Source organism: Drosophila obscura, unplaced genomic scaffold (assembly GCF_018151105.1).
Source record: "Drosophila obscura isolate BZ-5 IFL unplaced genomic scaffold, ASM1815110v1 contig_200, whole genome shotgun sequence".
Classification (NCBI taxonomy): Eukaryota; Metazoa; Arthropoda; class Insecta; order Diptera; family Drosophilidae; genus Drosophila; species Drosophila obscura.
Window position 1 is genome coordinate 3,796,933 of NW_024542791.1, and position 18,353 is coordinate 3,815,285.

The 18,353-nt window shown below is 44.5% G+C and overlaps 3 protein-coding genes across 3 annotated transcripts; 2 read left to right on the top strand and 1 right to left on the bottom strand.

Moving 5' to 3' along the window:
• The first annotated feature begins 2,366 nt into the window (after window positions 1–2,366).
• LOC111077061 (TBC1 domain family member 23) lies at window positions 2,367–5,525 on the top strand. The gene is made up of 3 exons (XM_022371197.2): window positions 2,367–2,614; window positions 2,982–4,344; window positions 4,418–5,525. Exons 1-3 carry the CDS (start codon window positions 2,598–2,600, stop codon window positions 5,111–5,113), a joined length of 2,076 nt encoding a protein of 691 aa, XP_022226889.2. The 5' UTR covers window positions 2,367–2,597; the 3' UTR covers window positions 5,114–5,525.
• On the bottom strand, window positions 5,285–7,203 carry LOC111077069. The gene has a single exon (XM_022371205.2). The coding sequence runs from the start codon at window positions 7,171–7,173 to the stop codon at window positions 5,542–5,544; it is 1,632 nt and encodes a 543-aa protein (XP_022226897.2). The 5' UTR covers window positions 7,174–7,203; the 3' UTR covers window positions 5,285–5,541.
• A 1,423-nt stretch (window positions 7,204–8,626) lies between these two features.
• LOC111075745 lies at window positions 8,627–16,479 on the top strand. The gene is made up of 5 exons (XM_022369222.2): window positions 8,627–9,055; window positions 14,141–14,602; window positions 14,664–14,910; window positions 15,086–15,381; window positions 15,447–16,479. Exons 1-5 carry the CDS (start codon window positions 8,854–8,856, stop codon window positions 15,569–15,571), a joined length of 1,332 nt encoding a protein of 443 aa, XP_022224914.2. The 5' UTR covers window positions 8,627–8,853; the 3' UTR covers window positions 15,572–16,479.
• Window positions 16,480–18,353: the final 1,874 nt, after the last annotated feature.

An 18,353-nucleotide genomic window follows, 5' to 3' on the forward strand; every position in this document is an offset into this window, starting at 1 on the left:
AGTAATATATACAAAAATGCTCTGAAATTTGCAAGCCACTAATGGAAGGGTTCATCCTATTATTCGGCATCCTCCTCCTCCTTCCTGGCAACACCATTGATTGTTTGTTTGGTGTCTTTCGATTTCAGTCATTTGTAACTTTTGTATATTTTATTTGGTATTTAATTTAATGTAAGATTTTATGTGGCATGGCATCGTTTTTACTCATTCTGATTCTCATTTGTTACCCCAGCCCAGACCTACCACTCACCACAAGCCACACCATACCATCATCGTCCTTCCCCTGAATAGGTGGGTGGGTGGATGGCTGGTGTCTGGCATGTGGAGCTCCTCCTGCTGTCGCATGATTGTCGGATTACCCACTTGGATCCATTTAACATATACCTAAATATATACATAAATAACATTTAAAAACGAAAATACGAATGTGAGTGTATAATGAAAATTAAAATTATAAAATGTTTTGCAAATTTTCTCGTTTTGTTTTTATTTTGATTTTTGTTTGTTCCTTTTTCTTTACAAACTTTACGATACAGATGGACCGACAATTCGCACTTAAATGGCAAAAACGGATATGCGATGCTGTCAGTTCTGGCTGAGTTTTGACTGAATATTTGATTTGAATTTAAATCTTTTGATGCTTTTGCAACTTTGATAAACTTTGTCAACTGATTTGCTTCTGCTGCTCTTTTTTTGTTTTACTTGACTTTGAGGTTGTAGTTGCAGTTGTTTTTGTTTTTTGGGTTTTGGCAGCTTCAGCACCTCCTCCTCCTCCTCATCTCATCCTCTTCCTGTTGCTGCTCGATGATCTCGACATTCTGTTCCCCAAAGTACCCTCTCTGTGGATACTATCAACAATTGAAATTGAATTCCATTAGCTGCTACGTTGATTTGTCAGAATTTCCTCGAACCAAAGATAAGCCTGGATCCAGTCGAGCTGCCTTCACGATGAGGACCGCTGTGGTGCTATTGAATTAGTGCTTTCATCTTATCGCCCGGCTCGAACCAAGCAGCAACGGCCTCAAACCATGAGGGCTCTTTAATGGAATGAAGTGTCCCCCGAGACTTGCTAGGGAATCGCTGAGCATGCCCCAAAATATGTTCAGTCGAATCGAAACATTTGGCGAAGATGCGTTACCCTCTCATTGTGGCTGTGGCTTTGGCTGTGGCTCTGGCTGTGGCTCTTGCTGTGTCTGTGGCTCTGGCTGTGGCTCTGGCTCTTGCTGTGGCTCTGGCTCTTGCTGTGGCTCTGGCTGTGGTGGTGAGTTTTTCTCTACAAATAAATAATAAGACGGAAACATTAGAACATTTGAATTCACAGGATCTTGGTAATGCTGCTCCTCCTCAATCAGATAACGAGACCATCGCCGAATTCTTAAAATATACTAATGCCAGTTACAATGTTCATGTTGACAACACACTGGAAAGTTGTCTACGGTTGGTGGCTGAACTTATAAATAAAGTTCCGGCCAACATTCGTGGTCCTGAAACTGGAAAACTCCAAAGGTGTCTGGAATATGGCAGGGTCCTTCGTCAAAGTAGCTTTACAAACAAGAAAACTTACTACATCGGTCTACTTAATACTATCATCAAAGATAACCCGGATTGTTGTTCAGTCGCCCGAGTCCCAAGTAATTTACAGTAACCCTTCGGGCCTGGCTGACATTCACAATATTCTCGATATTGAGGAAAGAAATTTCTACAACAAATTTGTTGAAGCTGTAACCGTAATGAAGGCCAAGCTTAGCCCAACGACTGTGGCCCGCGAACGTGATCTGTTTAGTGCGATCGCAGAGTACACAGATGCCAACGAGACTACGCGGTTCCTTTTCATTAATGGAGTCCTAGAATTTGAGAATTGGTACTAGCTTTTGAGGCATTGGAACCTGCATAATAAATTCAAAACATGTTAATTTTTTAATAAAAAACAGAATATACAGTAGAAAAAATAACACGATAGTAAAAGACGCTTGTATAAAAGAAATTTTGCACAACCAAAAATAGTACGATTCCAAATTGTATTATGTCAATTCCAGCAGTTTGTTAACTTGGAATTATCCCAAAACAAAGTTAAATCTAAATTGCTTAGACAATTATTAAATAATCAGGTTTTACAAACAAACAGTTTTCGGATCTTGGAAGCAGTGAGAACGGGGGAAATATATTCGTTAGTCTGGCTTGCGAATACAATTTTGCTGGCTTGGTGCACGATACAGAAATCGTGATGGAAATTTAATTTTGTCGCTCATGCTTTCTCTCTTCGCAGCAAAGTCTAATGTCATAACACAATAGCGAGCTTGTAAGAGAAGGTATATTTCGGTATATATTTGAGGGTGAGACGGGTATATTTTTTCGATAGGTCCGCGGTCACACTGCTGGTATCCAAAACAGACAAAAAAAAAGTTTCTTTCGATCCAAAAACCAAATTAACTTGGATTATTACCCATAAAGTTATTCAAATTTAAAGCGAAGCGTAACTAAAAATGCACACGACGAGTCTGCCAAATGGCAAGATAGTGCATTAGGGCAGCGCATTATAAACACATAAAATACAAAAAAAAATAAATTATAAATTGCAACCTGGTGGGAGAGTCATCATGGAGGAAAATATGTGGTAAATAAAACCATTAACGATACCCAGAAAGCCAGCGGAAGGCGTCAGCGTCCGCCCTACAGCCCAATGTATGAGCAAGCAACGGAATGTTTCTTAGTTTAATTTTGGAGCAATTTAGAAATGGCCTTCCCTTCGGACACACACACACCGAGGAGAGAACAAGAGCGAGTGTTTGTTTTTCTTACCGATTGAGTCAGACAGCCCCAACAGAGGCATCATTTCAGTGGCCGCATCGTTATCAGCTAGGCCAACAGCAAAACAGCTGCTCTTTTAGACACGTTGACGGCGCCGTCACCGCTCCACTTTCTGCCGTGACTAAAGGCCAGACATTTGTACTGATATGCATCTTTTCTCTCCCTCGCTATAGGATAATTGAACTGGAGTCGGCGCTGCTGGATGATTGCAATGTGAACGATATATATAGCATTTGTCGGGGCAAGGGACTGCCGGAGGCCCTGCGTCCGGATGTGTGGCAGGTGTGCCTGGATGTGCGCCACAAAAGCGATCAGATGTCGCTCTTCAACGAGATCTATGATCTGCCGTTTCAAAGCCAGCTGCGAGAGGACTGCCAGCGGCATGTGGATCGCATGGGCAACGATGAGGAGGACAAGGTGTCGGTGGTGTCCGACCTGGAGTCGATCATAACGTTCTACTGCAAGAACCGCAATCTGCAGTACGAGCCGGAGAATGGCTGGATTGAATTGCTACTGCCTTTGTTCGCCCTCAAGCTCAACCGCTCGGACACATTCAATCTGTTCGAGGCGATACGCGACACCTACATACCCAAGGGCTGCAAGCCCAAGGGCAATGTCTTCCATGTGTTCCGGCTGCTGTTGCAGTACCACGATCCCGAGCTGTGCTCGTTGCTCGACACCAAAAAGATCACACCCGATCTGTACTCGCTGACGTGGTTCCAGTCCCTGTTCGCCTCCTGCAGCAGCCTCTCGGTGATAATCGCCATGTGGGATCTCTACTTTCAGAATGCGGACCCCTTCATGGTCTTCTTTCTGGCCCTCATCATACTGATCAATGGGCGCGAGAAGATAATGCAGATTAAGACCTCGTCCAAGGAGGAGATCATCGAGTTCCTCATCAACATGCCGTGCGCCCTGGAGCTGGACGATGTGTGGGATTTTTGCTCACTCGCCCAGTACTATGCGCTGAAGACGCCGACCTCCTTCAAGACAGACTACCTGAAGGCGCTGTACGGCAAGCAGAACGACTCGCCGCGCAGCCAGGAGGAGTCCAACAAGGTGTCCCAGGCGTTGTGCCTGCCCGTGTCCGTCTACGAGTTGGTGGAGAATTCGGCCACCGAGTTTCCAGTGTCCGATGCAGTGCGCTTCTTTCTCGTCGACTGCCGTCCCGCCGAGCAGTATAATGCCGGCCACCTGTCCACGGCATTCCATCTCGACTGTAATCTGATGCTCCAGGAGCCCGTTGCGTTTGCCACCGCCGTCCAGGGCCTGCTTACGGCCCAGCGTCAGGCCATCGAGGTCAATTCAAATGCCGGCGGGGAGCATCTATGCTTCATGGGCAGCGGACGCGTGGAGGAGGATCAGTACACACATATGGTGGTGGCTTCATTCCTGCAGAAGAACACACACTACGTGTCCTTGCTCACCGGCGGCTACGCATCCATACACGACTACTTTGGCGACCACATGGCCGACTGCCTGGAGGATCACAATGTGCGCAAGTGCCTCGTCTGCCAGGAGCACAATTCCCAACAGGTAACAGACTGCCCTGCCAGCGATGCCCCCCCGCATAATAATACTGCTAAAAACTTACCCTTTTTTCATGCAGACGAAAATCGTGCCGCTGAAGGCCACAACGGCCGCCTCGTCCACGGATTTGTTCAGCAAATTCTCTGCTGCCATGAAGTCAAAGTCCGCCGAGGTTAAGGGCAAGCTGCTGGACATCATTGTGAATCCCAGTGCGAGTAGCGGACCCGCAGCCAGCGGCGTGTCCAATGGGTCACAGTCGGCGGCGGCGGCCCAGGAGCGTCATGTGAGTGCCAAGGAAAGGAATGGCAAGCGCTATCGCAATGTGGCGCCTGTCTTCAGCATCGATGATGAGAACGAGGACGCCTACGATGGTGCGGAACGCGATGCACCCAAGCTGCCGGGCGACAACAAGGAGATCGTGAATCTGAATCAATATTTCAAAACGGCAGACATCATCAATGCGTTCAAGTGCCAGGAGGTGCACATGAGCGGCTACATGTACGACAGCCATCTGATAATCACGCCCGGGCAGCTGGTGGTGCTGCGCGAACTGGGACGCGGCCAGGCCCAGATTATGGTGCGTCGTCCGCTGGCCAGCATTGTCAAGATTACGGCCAAGAAGCGACACCGTGATCTGATCACCTTCAAGTACGGCTTTCCCGATGGCGAAGGGCTGATGATCACCGACATGGATCGCTTTCTCATACCAAATGCCACCGAGGCCACGGCTCTGGTCTCCAAGCACATAGTGCAGGTGCTGGACAATGTCAAGTAGGATGCCAATGCCAGCGTCAGACGTTGTGGAAATGCTTTTCTTCCCCACCCAACAAGCTTTATTTAACAACACACAGACAGACACAAAGTGCAATGCGTGCGGCACCCCTCGCTCACGCTGTAACTAGTTTTTAATTGGCAATTTTTTCCTTGTAGTAGCTGACAAACTGTAGTCTTAATTGTAAACGAAAGTGGTCCAGGCCAAGCCACAAGGCAAATGTAACATAGAGCACCCGAGCGTCCGCCTGCTCCCTGCCCCAAGCCCCCATTATATTTTCAAAAGTTCTAAGTGCAGCCCAAAAGGTAACCTTAAACAAAAGCCTCGAGACTTACAATGTGTAAATGTGGATGATGAGAGAGTAACTAATATTTATTGCAATTCAAACCCATACAAATAAACGTGTATTATATTGGACACCAACTCCACACTCACTCCCCCAGGGGCTTCTCCAGCAGAGGATGATCGTTGCAGCTCCCATTGCTCTTTGTCTGATGGTCCTCCACGGGGCTCTGTGTCTGCTGTGCACGGCCTCGCCGCTGGTAGTAATAGAACCAGCCCAGAGAAATGGATGCAATGATCAGCACGAGAGTGCAGGCAACAATGATGGCCACCGCTGAGCCCTGCCCCAACTCCAGTGGCTGTGGCGTCAAAGCACTCTGTGGTTCCACGTCTAGGGATGTCAGAGAGGCGTAGGACTTCCCTGCTGTTGCGCCTGGCATGCCTTGGAGTGTCACAGATGTACTTCGAACGATGCAGTCGCTGCGAATGGTTAAGATGCCGCTGCCATTGATGTGCAGCTGCTGCCGATCATCCGAACAAACACCCATAATGGAGAGCTCCTTGGTGACGGCCACCATCCAGCGATTGGGCGCAGCGAGCGGTATCCAAAGAGAGCTTTGGTTCACATGGCGTGGCCTGCATGCCGGGGATTGGGTATGATTCCGGAAGGCCGCCAGTGTGCACGGCAGCATGCCGGAGTCTCGGCCAAAGGTGATCTGTTGGGGCTGGCACAGGAATCTTTCCTGTTGCAGCTGCAGGCAGCTGTCCAACTCAGCATCCCGCAGCGGGAAGTACCTGTCCAAATGGTCACTAATGGCCAGATTGGGCGTCTCTGTATACAGCAGGTGAAGGCCGCTGGCCTCCACCGCAACCCTTGGTATGGGCGTCAGATGGTAGACATCGAACTGCTCAACGTCCACCAGTGGCAGCTTGATGTGGAATAGCAGATGCCTTTCGAGCTGCTGTATGTGGCTGATGGTGGCCACTCGATAGACATCAGCGAGCGTAAGAACGTTGAATGGCAGTCGACGGTCCTGTGGCAGGTGGGCCAGGATGAGGTTCAGCTCATTCTCCATCTGTTTGACGGAAAGTATCATTGGGTTAAGTTTGCCCTGTTGGGCAGGAATTACTGCATCAAGTATGGCATCCTGGGTGCGCCTTATACGGCCAGCCAGCGCAGTCAGCTCTTCGGTCAGGAAAATAATTATCGAGGAATTGGTCTCGAAGTATTTAAGCTGTTCAATGCGTGCCCCAATCAGAGACAGTCGTTCATTTGTGGAAGCCTGCGTTTCTCTCATCACGTTAACTGTGCTGTCGATGACTGAGGTTCGATTCGTGAGCATGTCTCTGAAGTTCACCTCGTTGGCTTGAATTCTTGAGATGGTAGCGCCGATATGCTTAACATACACTGAGTCTAGTTTTGTGCTCAGACCACGATAAAGGCTGGCACCCTGTATCTCATTTCGATCGGACTGCAGTGTTATCGGACAGAAGTGCCCGGGAGTAGCACCGCAATAATCCATTAGCGTCTCGTAGTGGTCCAAAAATGTCTTAATCTGCGCAAGGAGCGGCTGCATATCGTAATAGACAACGATGGTCCATTCTGACATGATAACGGAGGCGCGTCCCCTGTGCTCGATGTACGTACCCAAGCTGTTGTTGAAGTATGTCATTGTCATGGGCAGCACCTTTCCATTGTCATGCACATCATCGACTGGAGCCTGCTGGGAGAGGCCAATAAAAACCGTCACGAGGAAGTTGAATAATGTCCGATTAAACATTGCCGCCGCTGTGGATACCGTGGTCGTCGCTAGCTTATCGCAAACTAAAAGTAAACCTCTCGCATAATATATATTTTATGCATGTTTGTCGGTTCATTGGAATCAAATGAATTGCGCTGATCCAGCATGTACATTGTACATATTTATGTATTCAAAGTGCTGAGTGTTTGGTTTCGGATTATGCATAGCAAGGAATGGGGGGGATATATAATTTCTGATTTCTGATCAATTTACATATTAACTAGATGCTCTATGAAAACTTAAGCATCAGTTAAAATGCTTCACATACCGATTTCTATTGATATGTAAGAGTTTCATATAATCATTAAAAATCAAATGAAGTGTAAGTAAACCTATGTTTATAGCAGCTTGCTCCCAGCTGTGTGTAACACCCGGAAGTAAAAGTTTCCGACCTAAGAAAGTATGAAGTATAAGATATATATCTAGAGTGTAAATATCTATATGTAGATTCTACATATTTCCTTGATCAGCAGCCATAGCCGAGTCATGTCTGTCCGTTTTTCCCTCCGCTAAGCGCATAAATCTCAGAAACTATAAGAGCTAGAGCAACCAAATTTTGCACTCAGACCTCTGTGGTATCACACAGTAACAAGTGTATTTCAATATTTAGCACTGCCCGCACAATATCGTAAAACCTTTGATGTTCACAATTTTAAATATACAAGATTCAAATTGTAAACATAAAATGTTAAGACAAATACAAATATTCTATATCTCTGATCAAGTAGGTCGTTACGTGGAAAGATAATAAACGGAGTGCAAGAGTACCGGGTATAAAAGTAGAGCAGCGGCATTTGACAAGTATTAACATTATAACATTTATGAACAGTGTTGGTTGCCCTCTTTCTCTTTATGTTTTTCCCATCTCTCATGAAAAGTGTGCTCAAAATTGAGAGAGATTGCGAAGGAGCTAAATGAGTACCAGGTATGAAAGTAGAGTCGCGGCCTTTGCCGCTGCTCACGTTTTTTGTTTGTTTTGGAAGTCTTATGGCCATAACTGTCATATGGAGCTAAAAGTGGCATTTGTATATTCATGAAACGCACTGTTATGCGCTGACTGTTACAGCAAGTCTTACCTACACCAATACATCCACAGTATATATGGACTCCTCTGTTAACCAAGCGGCGACGCGTCGCAGCCATGTGCAGACACGGCGCATGCGGATTGGGAGCTCCCGTTGGCCGAACCAAACAGCTACGTAAGCAGTCATTGGGGCAGGGAGCCATGCCGTGCTGTGCCTGTGGAGTGTGCCTGGCAGTTGGCTGGTCCGAGGGCCGTTGCTGCCGCTGCTGCTGCCGCTGCGGTCGCAAAACTTATCAATGAGAGTGACGTAGGTTCTGTGCAGAAGGCAGACGGCAGACGGCGGCACAGAAGGGGGCCGGAGCTGGGGCTGCAAAACGAAATTGGGGCCAGTACGTTAAAAACTGTTGCACTGCGTCGCTGGGACGTCAGTTCATTCAGAACAGTGGAAGTGCGCGAACCTCAGCACAGCTCAGCAGCCCCCAAAGCCCTCAATCCGGACAAGGAGTCGTCCTCCCACCTATCACACATAGCCCACACATTCAATTCAAATTGGGACACAGAAGAAGTCTTGCTTGGTCCTGTTGTTTGCCAGTGAAGTGCTTTCCATTCGAGCAGATCCCACGTGAACGTGAAATATGCGTTTGTCAATGTCATTGAGACAGCAGGAAGGCAATGGCCAGATGCTGATGCTGATGCTAATGCTGGTACTGAGCCCGCTGATCCTGGGTCCGGTGATGGCGGTGCCAGCCTCTGTGCTGGCCCAGAACACGGAACTCTCCACCAATGCCAACAACAAGCTACAACTCCAGCAGCTGGAGCAGCAACAGCCGGCAGCAGGTGAGTGCCAAAGTTCAGGCTTGCGTTTTTTTTTTTTGTTTTTTTCAATGGTTGCGCGTGGGTGTCTTGCGGCAGGGTGGAGCTCACAGCTTACAGCACCGCCCACGCTCTCGCCAGAGCCCTCCTAGTTAATGCTAAAGGTCATTGAAAAATTCAAGTTTTCTAAAATGCTCACTGGCCAGTGAGCCAGTGAGTGGTGCCATACGGCACCAGAGACCTGGGACCAGGGACCAAGGCCCAGGGCCAAATCTGCTCTTGTCTCACCGCCCACAACGGCTTAGGTGGGAGATCGAATTGGAACTGGGGCCTGAGAATGAGGCTGGAGGCTGACGACAGGAGACTGGCATCCGCTTGAGTGCCTCCCATCTTCGGGGCTCATCTCATTTAGCATTTTCCATTTCCATTTCCCATTTTCCGCTTAGCTTTTGCGCCAGGAAATTGCGTAGGTGTTTTCTGCCGTTGCCAGCTGTCGCTCTGTCGCTGTTGCTGTTGCTGTCGCTGTCTTGTCTCTGGCACTCCCACTTGCACTCCCACTCCTTCTCCCACTCCCTACTCCTACTTCTGCTTGTTTTCACAAATTTCCATTCTGCGGTTGTCCTTGTTGTTGTCTTTTGCGCTGGCTTTGTGAATCATTACTATCCCTACGTACACACACACACACAGACACATACTTATGTGCGTACAGTGGGCAACAAAAGTGTGCATGCGAGCGGTAATATATTACAGCTGGAAGATAATCGTAGGGAGGTAATCTATGGCGGCAAATGCTTGTTGTTAGCATCGCTGTCTGGTTCATATGATTTTAGTGTTCTGATTTCGATTTTATTTCGCTACATTAATAGATACATCCTAACTGGAATTTTTAAAGATTTGTTGCTCTGGTTTCGACTGATTTTTCCTACTCATCGTAACAGTTCCAGCTTCTATAATACGTATACGTATTCTCTGTGTTGGGTTTCAATCAAAAAGACTGATTTGCATTTAAATACTCGTACATATAGTCGCATGATTGATGCCGATCCAAAATATATAATTATTAAGGGGTGCCCCAGAAATCTCTAGAGATTTTGAATCGGGAGATTTGTCAAATCAACCAAAAAAAACCGTAGGTGCGACATGATATTTAGAGATTTCAGAGATTTTTTCGGCACTTATATAACTAAAATGCTTCGTTTTCTTCGTTCGAAAATATATTAGAATACATAATTAAATAATTCTTCTCCCATAGTATATAATTTTGGTTTATTTTTCAATAAAATACAGCAATAAAAAAAAGCATTACAACTTTTCTTCAGCGCTGCAGAAACTTATCTTAGCCACTGTACATACACATACACATACACATGTACATAAGTACAGTGCGAGAGTACCTATGGAGCGCCGTTAAACATCGCGTAGGCGTTCGCCATACAAAATGGCGGCCAGCCTCCTTTGTGCACACACACACACACACACACAGATAAACACTAGCCCATACGTAGATGTATATCATGCATGTGCGTGGGTGTTTTGGCTGTGTGTGTGTGTGTGTGTGTGTGTGTTTGCCCTTCTTCTTGTGCAAGTGTGTGCGTACGTGCGCGCGATTTAATTTCTATTTTTAGACATCGAGTTAAGCAAAAGTTTACAGCTGCCTCTCACACTCTCCCTCTCTCTGCCCGCTCTCTCTCTCTCTGTTCTGCGAGCCTGGCGCCTTTCGACTGGCATCCTCTTTCACCACATCTTAAGCCCAAGCTGCTCCTCCTCCTGCTCCTCCACCACACCGCAGCGCAGCGCAGCTCAAAGCAGCGCTGGGCAGCCTTAAAGTTTTACATTTCTCAAGCTGTTAAGTCCTTCGTCGTTCTTTATTTTCGCCTTAGCCAATTTCGAGATGCAACACGTTCGTTACCGGCCCAAAAACCGCACAAAGGCCGAGTGGGGGCTTGGCTTAAATGTCAATCGCCTCGAGCCAAAAGGCAGCCGCCGCCACATCAAAATGTCAAAAACCAGCCAACAAATAGACCTACACATATAATAGATGGATGGTTGGTGTTTTTGGGTGGACCCTTGGTTTTTGCAAAAACAAAGAAATTAAATGATTCAAGTACAGTAAACAGTAAACTAAAATGGGTTAGCTTTAGCTGGCATATAAATTAATAAAGTCTTCCATAGACTTCTTATATTTTATAGATTTCATTGATTTTAATGAACAATACCTTAAACGATGCCTAATTAATGCGGCTATTTTTTTTCCGACTTTTCCTGAGTTTTTAAAATCAAAATTTCGAAAAAAAAAAATATATCGCAAAAAAAATGATGAAATTTCAATTTGAAAGCTTAATATCTTCTAGACGTTAAGCTGCAGCTACAAAAACATTGGGTCCGATTTATAGCTGCACTTGTCAGCTATGCAGCCATGAAATGTTCTGTGCAACCAGATATAAGAAACTTAAGTCATGTGAAAAATAGAAGCACTACCTCTGAAAAAAAAAGTTAAAAAATAGCAGATTTTTTTAAATTCTTAAAAAATAACTAAACCATAAAAAAAACTACTAAACAAATTTTGAAATCCCGAAATCTATCAGAAAAAGTTATTTTGGTCCACAGCGGAGGGAAAAAGATAAATTTTGTCGAGTAGTGCTATTAATGATAGATCGCACAAATTCTGGGTTAGCATATTGACCAAGTCCAAAATATTTCTTTCTTAGCATCTGTTAAGTTGTTCGACCTATGCTCCAATTTCAAACAGAATAATGTCCACCCTGAATCACATTTTGGGCATTTAATTTACGCGCCAGCAAGGAGCAGCAGCCAGGGTAAAGGCGACAGCAGTCAAGTGTGTATATTAAATATTTATAAAAGCTTCACTGGCTGTTCACTGAGCTGTCTGTCATCCATTGGGGGCAGGGGAGGGTCCATGAAATATTCAGAGTAGCGCACCCAATCCCTGGCTCCCATTCGATCCTTAAGAGTGAAGGCAAACCGCAAACTTCTATTATAGGGGGGTCCAGGCCGAGCGTCGTCTCAAACGCATTTCCATTTTCGTGGCACAAATTGCTCCATATGCCGATGGTTATTAAGTTATTTTCTCTGAGTGCTGGGGGCCGGCACAGCACAGCACAGCAGCAGGAGCTTAAACACTAGGATATGGAGCCAGCAGCCCGGAGCCCGGAGCCAGCGCCCCCACCCCCTAAAGGCTGCCAACAACGCACTTAGCCATGGCGTTAATTGTGTTCATGCTCATGTTGTGCTGTCTCCCAGCTTTGAACAGCTGCTGTAAACAGAACGAAACGAGAATGAGAACGAGAACGAGGAGCAGGCCAACACCCAAAGCCACCAAAGTCCAACCACACTCGTTCTTTTCATAATCTCAGCTCCCCCCTGTGTGCGCATGTGTGTGTGTGTTCGTTCTGTTAAGGGGGGAAAAGCAAACAACTTGTTGATATTTTTACAGTTCAGTGAACATTTTCATGTCAGCCCCCCCACCCCGAGTCTCTCGACAAGGACAGGAGCCTCTCAAGTCCCGAGAACCTGGCGCTTTGCACGTCCCGAGAATCTAGAGCTCTACAAGAGCCCAAGAACCTGAAGGACAATGACGAGATGCGGACGAGAACGACGTCAGCAAATGTCAGAGCCAAGAGCCAGGAGCCACAGCCCAAGCTGGTTGCTGGTTTTTTTTTTTTTATATATTTATTTATGGGAACACTCTAACCACCTGCCCCCCCCACACACACTCTCTCTCTCTCTCTCTCACCAGAGAACACGACTTTTGCTGTGGCCACACACAGAAATTGTTGCTGGGGAAATGACTGCGAATTCTGGGAAACATTTATCCAAGAGTTTCAGTGGAATTGGTCGCTAAGGTCTCCGGGCAAACTGCGTTGCAAACTGGGTTACGGCTGTAAATCCATAAAGCATTAAGGGGAATATTTTTACAAGGACAGCAGAGCTAGAATTTCATAGAGTCTCTCTCTCTCTCTCTGTCTGTGGCGAGGCGTGGTGCAGGATCTTTCTTTGAGGGATCTCCTATTACACGTAAATGAGTACAGAGTTTTCTTGTCAAGCGGGTTTTTTGGGGTTAAATACTGCAATGCAGATGGCGCCAAATTAAAAAAGTCTAGTGACTAGATATCTAATCATATTTTGGTCCTACCTTGTTACTCATTAACATTTCGCATGAATATTTCAACTAAAACACACCAAAATACGAGCCATAGCAGGTTAATGCTCATGGGAAATTCTGTGCTCTCACCCTTGTTCGATTAGTTCTTATCTAATCGAAACTTTGTGCTCCCTCCCCATTGCCACTTGATGGCCAGCACCAGCTAATAACATATTCATCAGATATATCGTATAAATCATAGCCATTTAGGGCTCCAACTCTCTTATCTTTCCCTCGATTATAATCGAGGGCGCAAAGTACATGGGATGACTGTTGTTATCGCAGGCAAAAAAGGAGGGAATCATCATGAAAGTCCCTCCATAAATTCTGGATTAACCAGCAACAACAGCTTTTCAAAGCTGCTGATGGATCACTTCCAAGCTGGCTGCATGTGGTGGACTCATGGCCAGCTGAGCATTTTAGCTGGTGTTAACTAAAACTTAATTGCCGGCAGGCAGCGCTTGATTAACATCTTCAGCGGCAATATCCGTTCGGCTCCGTCTCCAGCTAAGCGCGGAATGGAACCAATTAGCATTGGCAACTGTTGCGTAAGAAACCTCTTTGCACACACACAAATATGATTAGACGTAATAATAAGGCCAAGGGTTTCTGTTCTAGTAGGGGATAATCCCCTCATCAGTGGGGTGTGCTGTGGTGCCAATGGAATTACATAAACATGGCTGTCCTATCGTCCTGTCCTGTCCTGTCCTGTGCTGTGCTGTCAGGGGCGTTAATAGCAATTAGCGTGAGCGTAGAAATATGTTCGAGTGTATAAAACAATTATGAAACTCGTTGCCGGACTGCGGCTAATTGGTTTCTGCGGTCTCTTTGGTTGGGGTGGTGCGAAATTGAATTGAATCAACCAAATGGGAATAGTAGTAATTTGGCCCATTCCCCAGAAAGCAGGCAATGGAAAATTTTCAATTTGTATTTCTATTTCCACGCAGCAAAACGGTCAGAGGATGCCTCTTCGAAGGCCATAGGGCCATCGGCTGACAAAAAGTCAAGTCCGGAAATTATGCCATCTTCGTTCAGCAATTCGCCGCCAGCCAGGAGCTCCAACAAAATGATTATCAACCAGCAGCAACAGCAGCAACAGCTGGAGCAGGGTCCATCCGGCATCTATGCTTTGCCCAGCAATGATGAGATCCTGGCCGCTGTGGCCGCGGCCGCTCAAAACAGCCAGCAGCAGGTGCAGGAGGAGCCCACCGCTTTGGAGGAGGCAGTGGCCAGCTCCACGATGCGCAAGCGGGGCATCAACTACGACTATAATCCCTACATGGCACCCAATGACTATGGCAGCGATGTGCCCAGTGGTGTGTGGGCGGATGAGTACGATGCAGCAGTGCCGGTCAGCTATGGCGAAAGGGATCTGCAGGAGCTCGACGACTATGTGCCAGATCGACGAGGTGAGTGCCACGAGGCTTTCGATCTTATCAGCCAATCTTCATTGGGTTTCTGTTCTCTAAGTGGGCGGATCGATTGGCCGCAACAAGGCCTATGACAATCTCCAGAATCTGCTGAATGCCGAGGCGTATCTGGAGAGCATTCCCCTATCCGTTCCACTGACCTATGCCAATCGCAACTACAATCTGGATGACAGGAACAAGCGTGGTGGCCTTTTCTACAACATGGGCAGCACTGGCGGCAACCTACAGGGCAGCACTGGTGGCGACAACATCAACCTGAGCAAATATCGTCGTTTTAATGATATGCGGTAAGCCTTAGGGTTTTTTTTGTGTTTGATTATTGGGATTAGAGTTGGATTATTTTGTTTTGAACTTTGCAAACATTGGCAGCACCTAACAGAGAGTGGCTTGGCAGCACTTAAGAGAGAAATGTTAAGAGCAACTTGTAAAATTATTTTTTGAATATTTCTCCCGCAATTACAGCCTTAAGCGAGACACCACCAAACTGAATCCCGCTGATATGTTAGCTCTGGTAGCCCTAGTCGAAGCCGGCGAACGTGCGCGCAAAGAGAGCGATGTGGAGAGCTCTGGACCAGTGCCAATGATTGCCTCCGATGATCTGGACTATGTGCCAGCGGGCGCATGGCTCGATGCACCTGTACAGCAGCAGCAGCAGCCCGGCATGATGGACTACTATATGCCACTGGATAACCAGAACCAAGCGATTCCCCAGTACGAATATGTGCCACGTCAACACAAGTACAGCGGAGTCAATAGCCGTAAGTCAGCAAGGAGAGAGTAAAGGAGAGTAGAATCTAGAAAAGGTTATTTACATTTTTTGCAGGATTTGGCTCGTCTAAGCAGCGGTACATGGTGTCCAAGAAGAAGCGATCCATTAGCCAAAGTCAATTCATGAACGAACCCGTGGCCGAGCGCGGATCCAGCTACAATGGCGAGAAGTACTTCTAGAGAGTTGGGTGTTGCAGGATGCATCGATAAGCTATAGTGGTATTTCCTCTGAACATTTATAGAAAATATTTGAAAATCGAACAAACAAAATAACCAAAAAACTCAATTAGTAATGAGATAGAGCCAAGGTCAACCTCGTGTGCAATTTCTGTGTAGAATTTCAATTTTAAAACTCAAATCTAACAATTAAACAATGTATTGTTATACGCATATTAACACTAAAACGAGTATGGTGTGTGTGTCGAAAACATAATCAGATGAATGTTTTTTATAGGACGCTGGACACAGGGTTTTACGATTTTGTCTTACATTAAAAACCTAACACTAATGTAGCCAAATCCTAACCGAACTTAAAGTAAAACTTACCCCCGCAAACTCTTAATCGATGTCGATGTCTATGGCAACTTAATGTACAATGAAAACTAATGCGAAACCGAAACTATCAGTATCTACGTGTGTGTAATACTTATCAAACTAGAGGCTTCCCGGACTAAGTAGTACAAAAATAGAAGAGAATTAAAGTGAAGAGAAGAGAAGAGAGAAGAAACGCTACAAATATCGATAACGTAGGCCCTAAAAATCGAAAGATTCGACGGCCAGTTATCAACTTTAATCGAGCTCAGATATGACAATTATCAGTCCATTAAACTGCTTTAATTTAATAAATTGAACATTTTTTGTTGGAAGACAAAGCGCCCTTTGCACTGCACTACACTTGAACTACACTGTGCTACAACCAGAAGCAGAACAGAACTTTTATACAGTGGACGATGCGCCGATGCCGACTCGAGGACAAGATGATGATCCAATCAGATGGACATTTGATGATGATTTTAAAACAATTATATATTAACAGATATAAACAAATATCCACAGCTATATATATATATATATATAAATATATATATATGATATACCTACTATATGTATACAAATATGCAAAAACTATTTGTCAAAATTAAGCAAGTGGCTCAGGGCATAAATATTTAAAAAATATTCTATGCCGAAACGAATCGAGGATGGAGAATGGATTTGCCGGCGATGGGGAGATGACGCGCATACATTTAATTTGAATGAAAATTGTCTGACTGTTTTTTGGGTAATAATCAAATATACATACATATGTACTATGGAATATGATAAACATAAATTATATTATACATGCATACTATAATATATACATACATATATATATATATATATCGGAAGAGTATTTAAAATGCATTGCTAGCGTATATGTGTGTGTGTATAAAATACAATACAATATAATATATACATAAATATATATATATACACAAATATGAACACTCAAGTAACTATAACATATTTTGACATATATATTACGAGTACATATATACTTTTCCTTACTCTTTTTGGGTCCTCTTGAATATGTATTTTGGCCATTAATTTACGTCCTAAGTTCATTATGCGAGCTTAATTTGAAAATATATATATATTTATTTATGAAACAACTGATTTACGATTAAATAAAATATGTCCTTGGTTTGAAAATCAATGCAAAATCATTGGGGGGCTTACGGATTATTCAGCATATTGGTGGAAATATGCATAGCTGACGATTAGTTGGGCTAAGAGTTGAAGGAAAAGTCGTTTATGGGGCATAAGAGAGGGTACAATTTTAACCATCATAGAGATTAAGAAGAGAGTTGGTTGTTGAAACCGAAAAGCGAAAATCTTATAGAAGTTTTGTGGAAACCTCTTTTAATTTTTCTATCAGAATTCTAACAGATTTTAGTTCGCCTAGAAGCTTTATTTATGTTTTATTGAATCGCTTTAAGTTCTGAGACACCAACAAGTTATTTATGCAATAAATCATGCGAAATCCTTGACGTCCAGAGGCGATGATTTTATATCGACGCTATCATATTTTTCATTTCACTTACATGTTATAGATATTTGATTATAGAATAGTAAATATTCACACCAATTTTTATATATCAATAATATTGCAGAGACAATAAATACTAGCCACTAATCAACAGATGTCTGAAATACCAATAAACTATGTTCTCAAGCTTCCAAATTTAATAGCGATTTTCTATTTTTATTTTTTTTATTTTTCTATTTTTAGGATAATGTAACTATTTTTGTGGGCCGCATTCGTATTGTACTCTAAAGGTACAGCTGTACCAGTAGCTCTGTTAACATAACATTACCTGTAACTGCACCTTATGCTATGTTACCATAGCAGAGCACTGTTAATGTTTACCATTTCGATGTTTCAAAGAGGACAACGACCTATAAATCATTTCAATGAATAAAAATTCACTTTCCCCAAAATTTTCACAGCCAATTCATTGAATTGAGAATCTGTACAATTAATAATCCCATTTGCCAGCATAGAAATGTGTCAATTTTGGGCCCTACAGCGAGCATCAGTTACAATTAATAGAAGAGAAAATAAGCAATGGGCGAATAAAGGGCGACACTTGAATTGCTTCTTCAGAGGCCACAAATGGCGCAGCAACAGCTTCTCAATGAAAAAGTCATAAAGTATCCATTTTCCTTATATATGTATATATATTTTTTTTTTGGTTCTGTTGTCAACCGAATCGAAGACAAAAGAGCCAAAAGAAATGTTATATAATTGAAAATTGGAAGACAATTCAATGAAGGCCAATTAACAACTAAACAAATCAAGTGGAAGATACAAAGAGGGAGGTGGGGGGGGCATGGTCTGCCCATCGAAGTGTGTGCAAAAATTAAATAAAAACCAATTGGTCTCCGCACACGCATTGACATCAACCGAATTCTGATGGGT

Excerpts from the sequence above, each read along its gene's own strand:
- LOC111077061 (XM_022371197.2), top strand. Across the intron at positions 4,345-4,417 it reads AGGAGCACAATTCCCAACAG|ACGAAAATCGTGCCGCTGAA; the intron begins GTAACAGACTGC and ends TTTTTCATGCAG.
- LOC111077069 (XM_022371205.2), bottom strand. The coding sequence starts at position 7,173 with ATGTTTAATCGGACATTATTCAACTTCCTCGTGACGGTTTTTATTGGC.
- LOC111075745 (XM_022369222.2), top strand. The coding sequence starts at position 8,854 with ATGCGTTTGTCAATGTCATTGAGACAGCAGGAAGGCAATGGCCAGATG. Across the intron at positions 14,603-14,663 it reads CTATGTGCCAGATCGACGAG|TGGGCGGATCGATTGGCCGC; the intron begins GTGAGTGCCACG and ends CTGTTCTCTAAG. Across the intron at positions 14,911-15,085 it reads CGTCGTTTTAATGATATGCG|CCTTAAGCGAGACACCACCA; the intron begins GTAAGCCTTAGG and ends CCGCAATTACAG.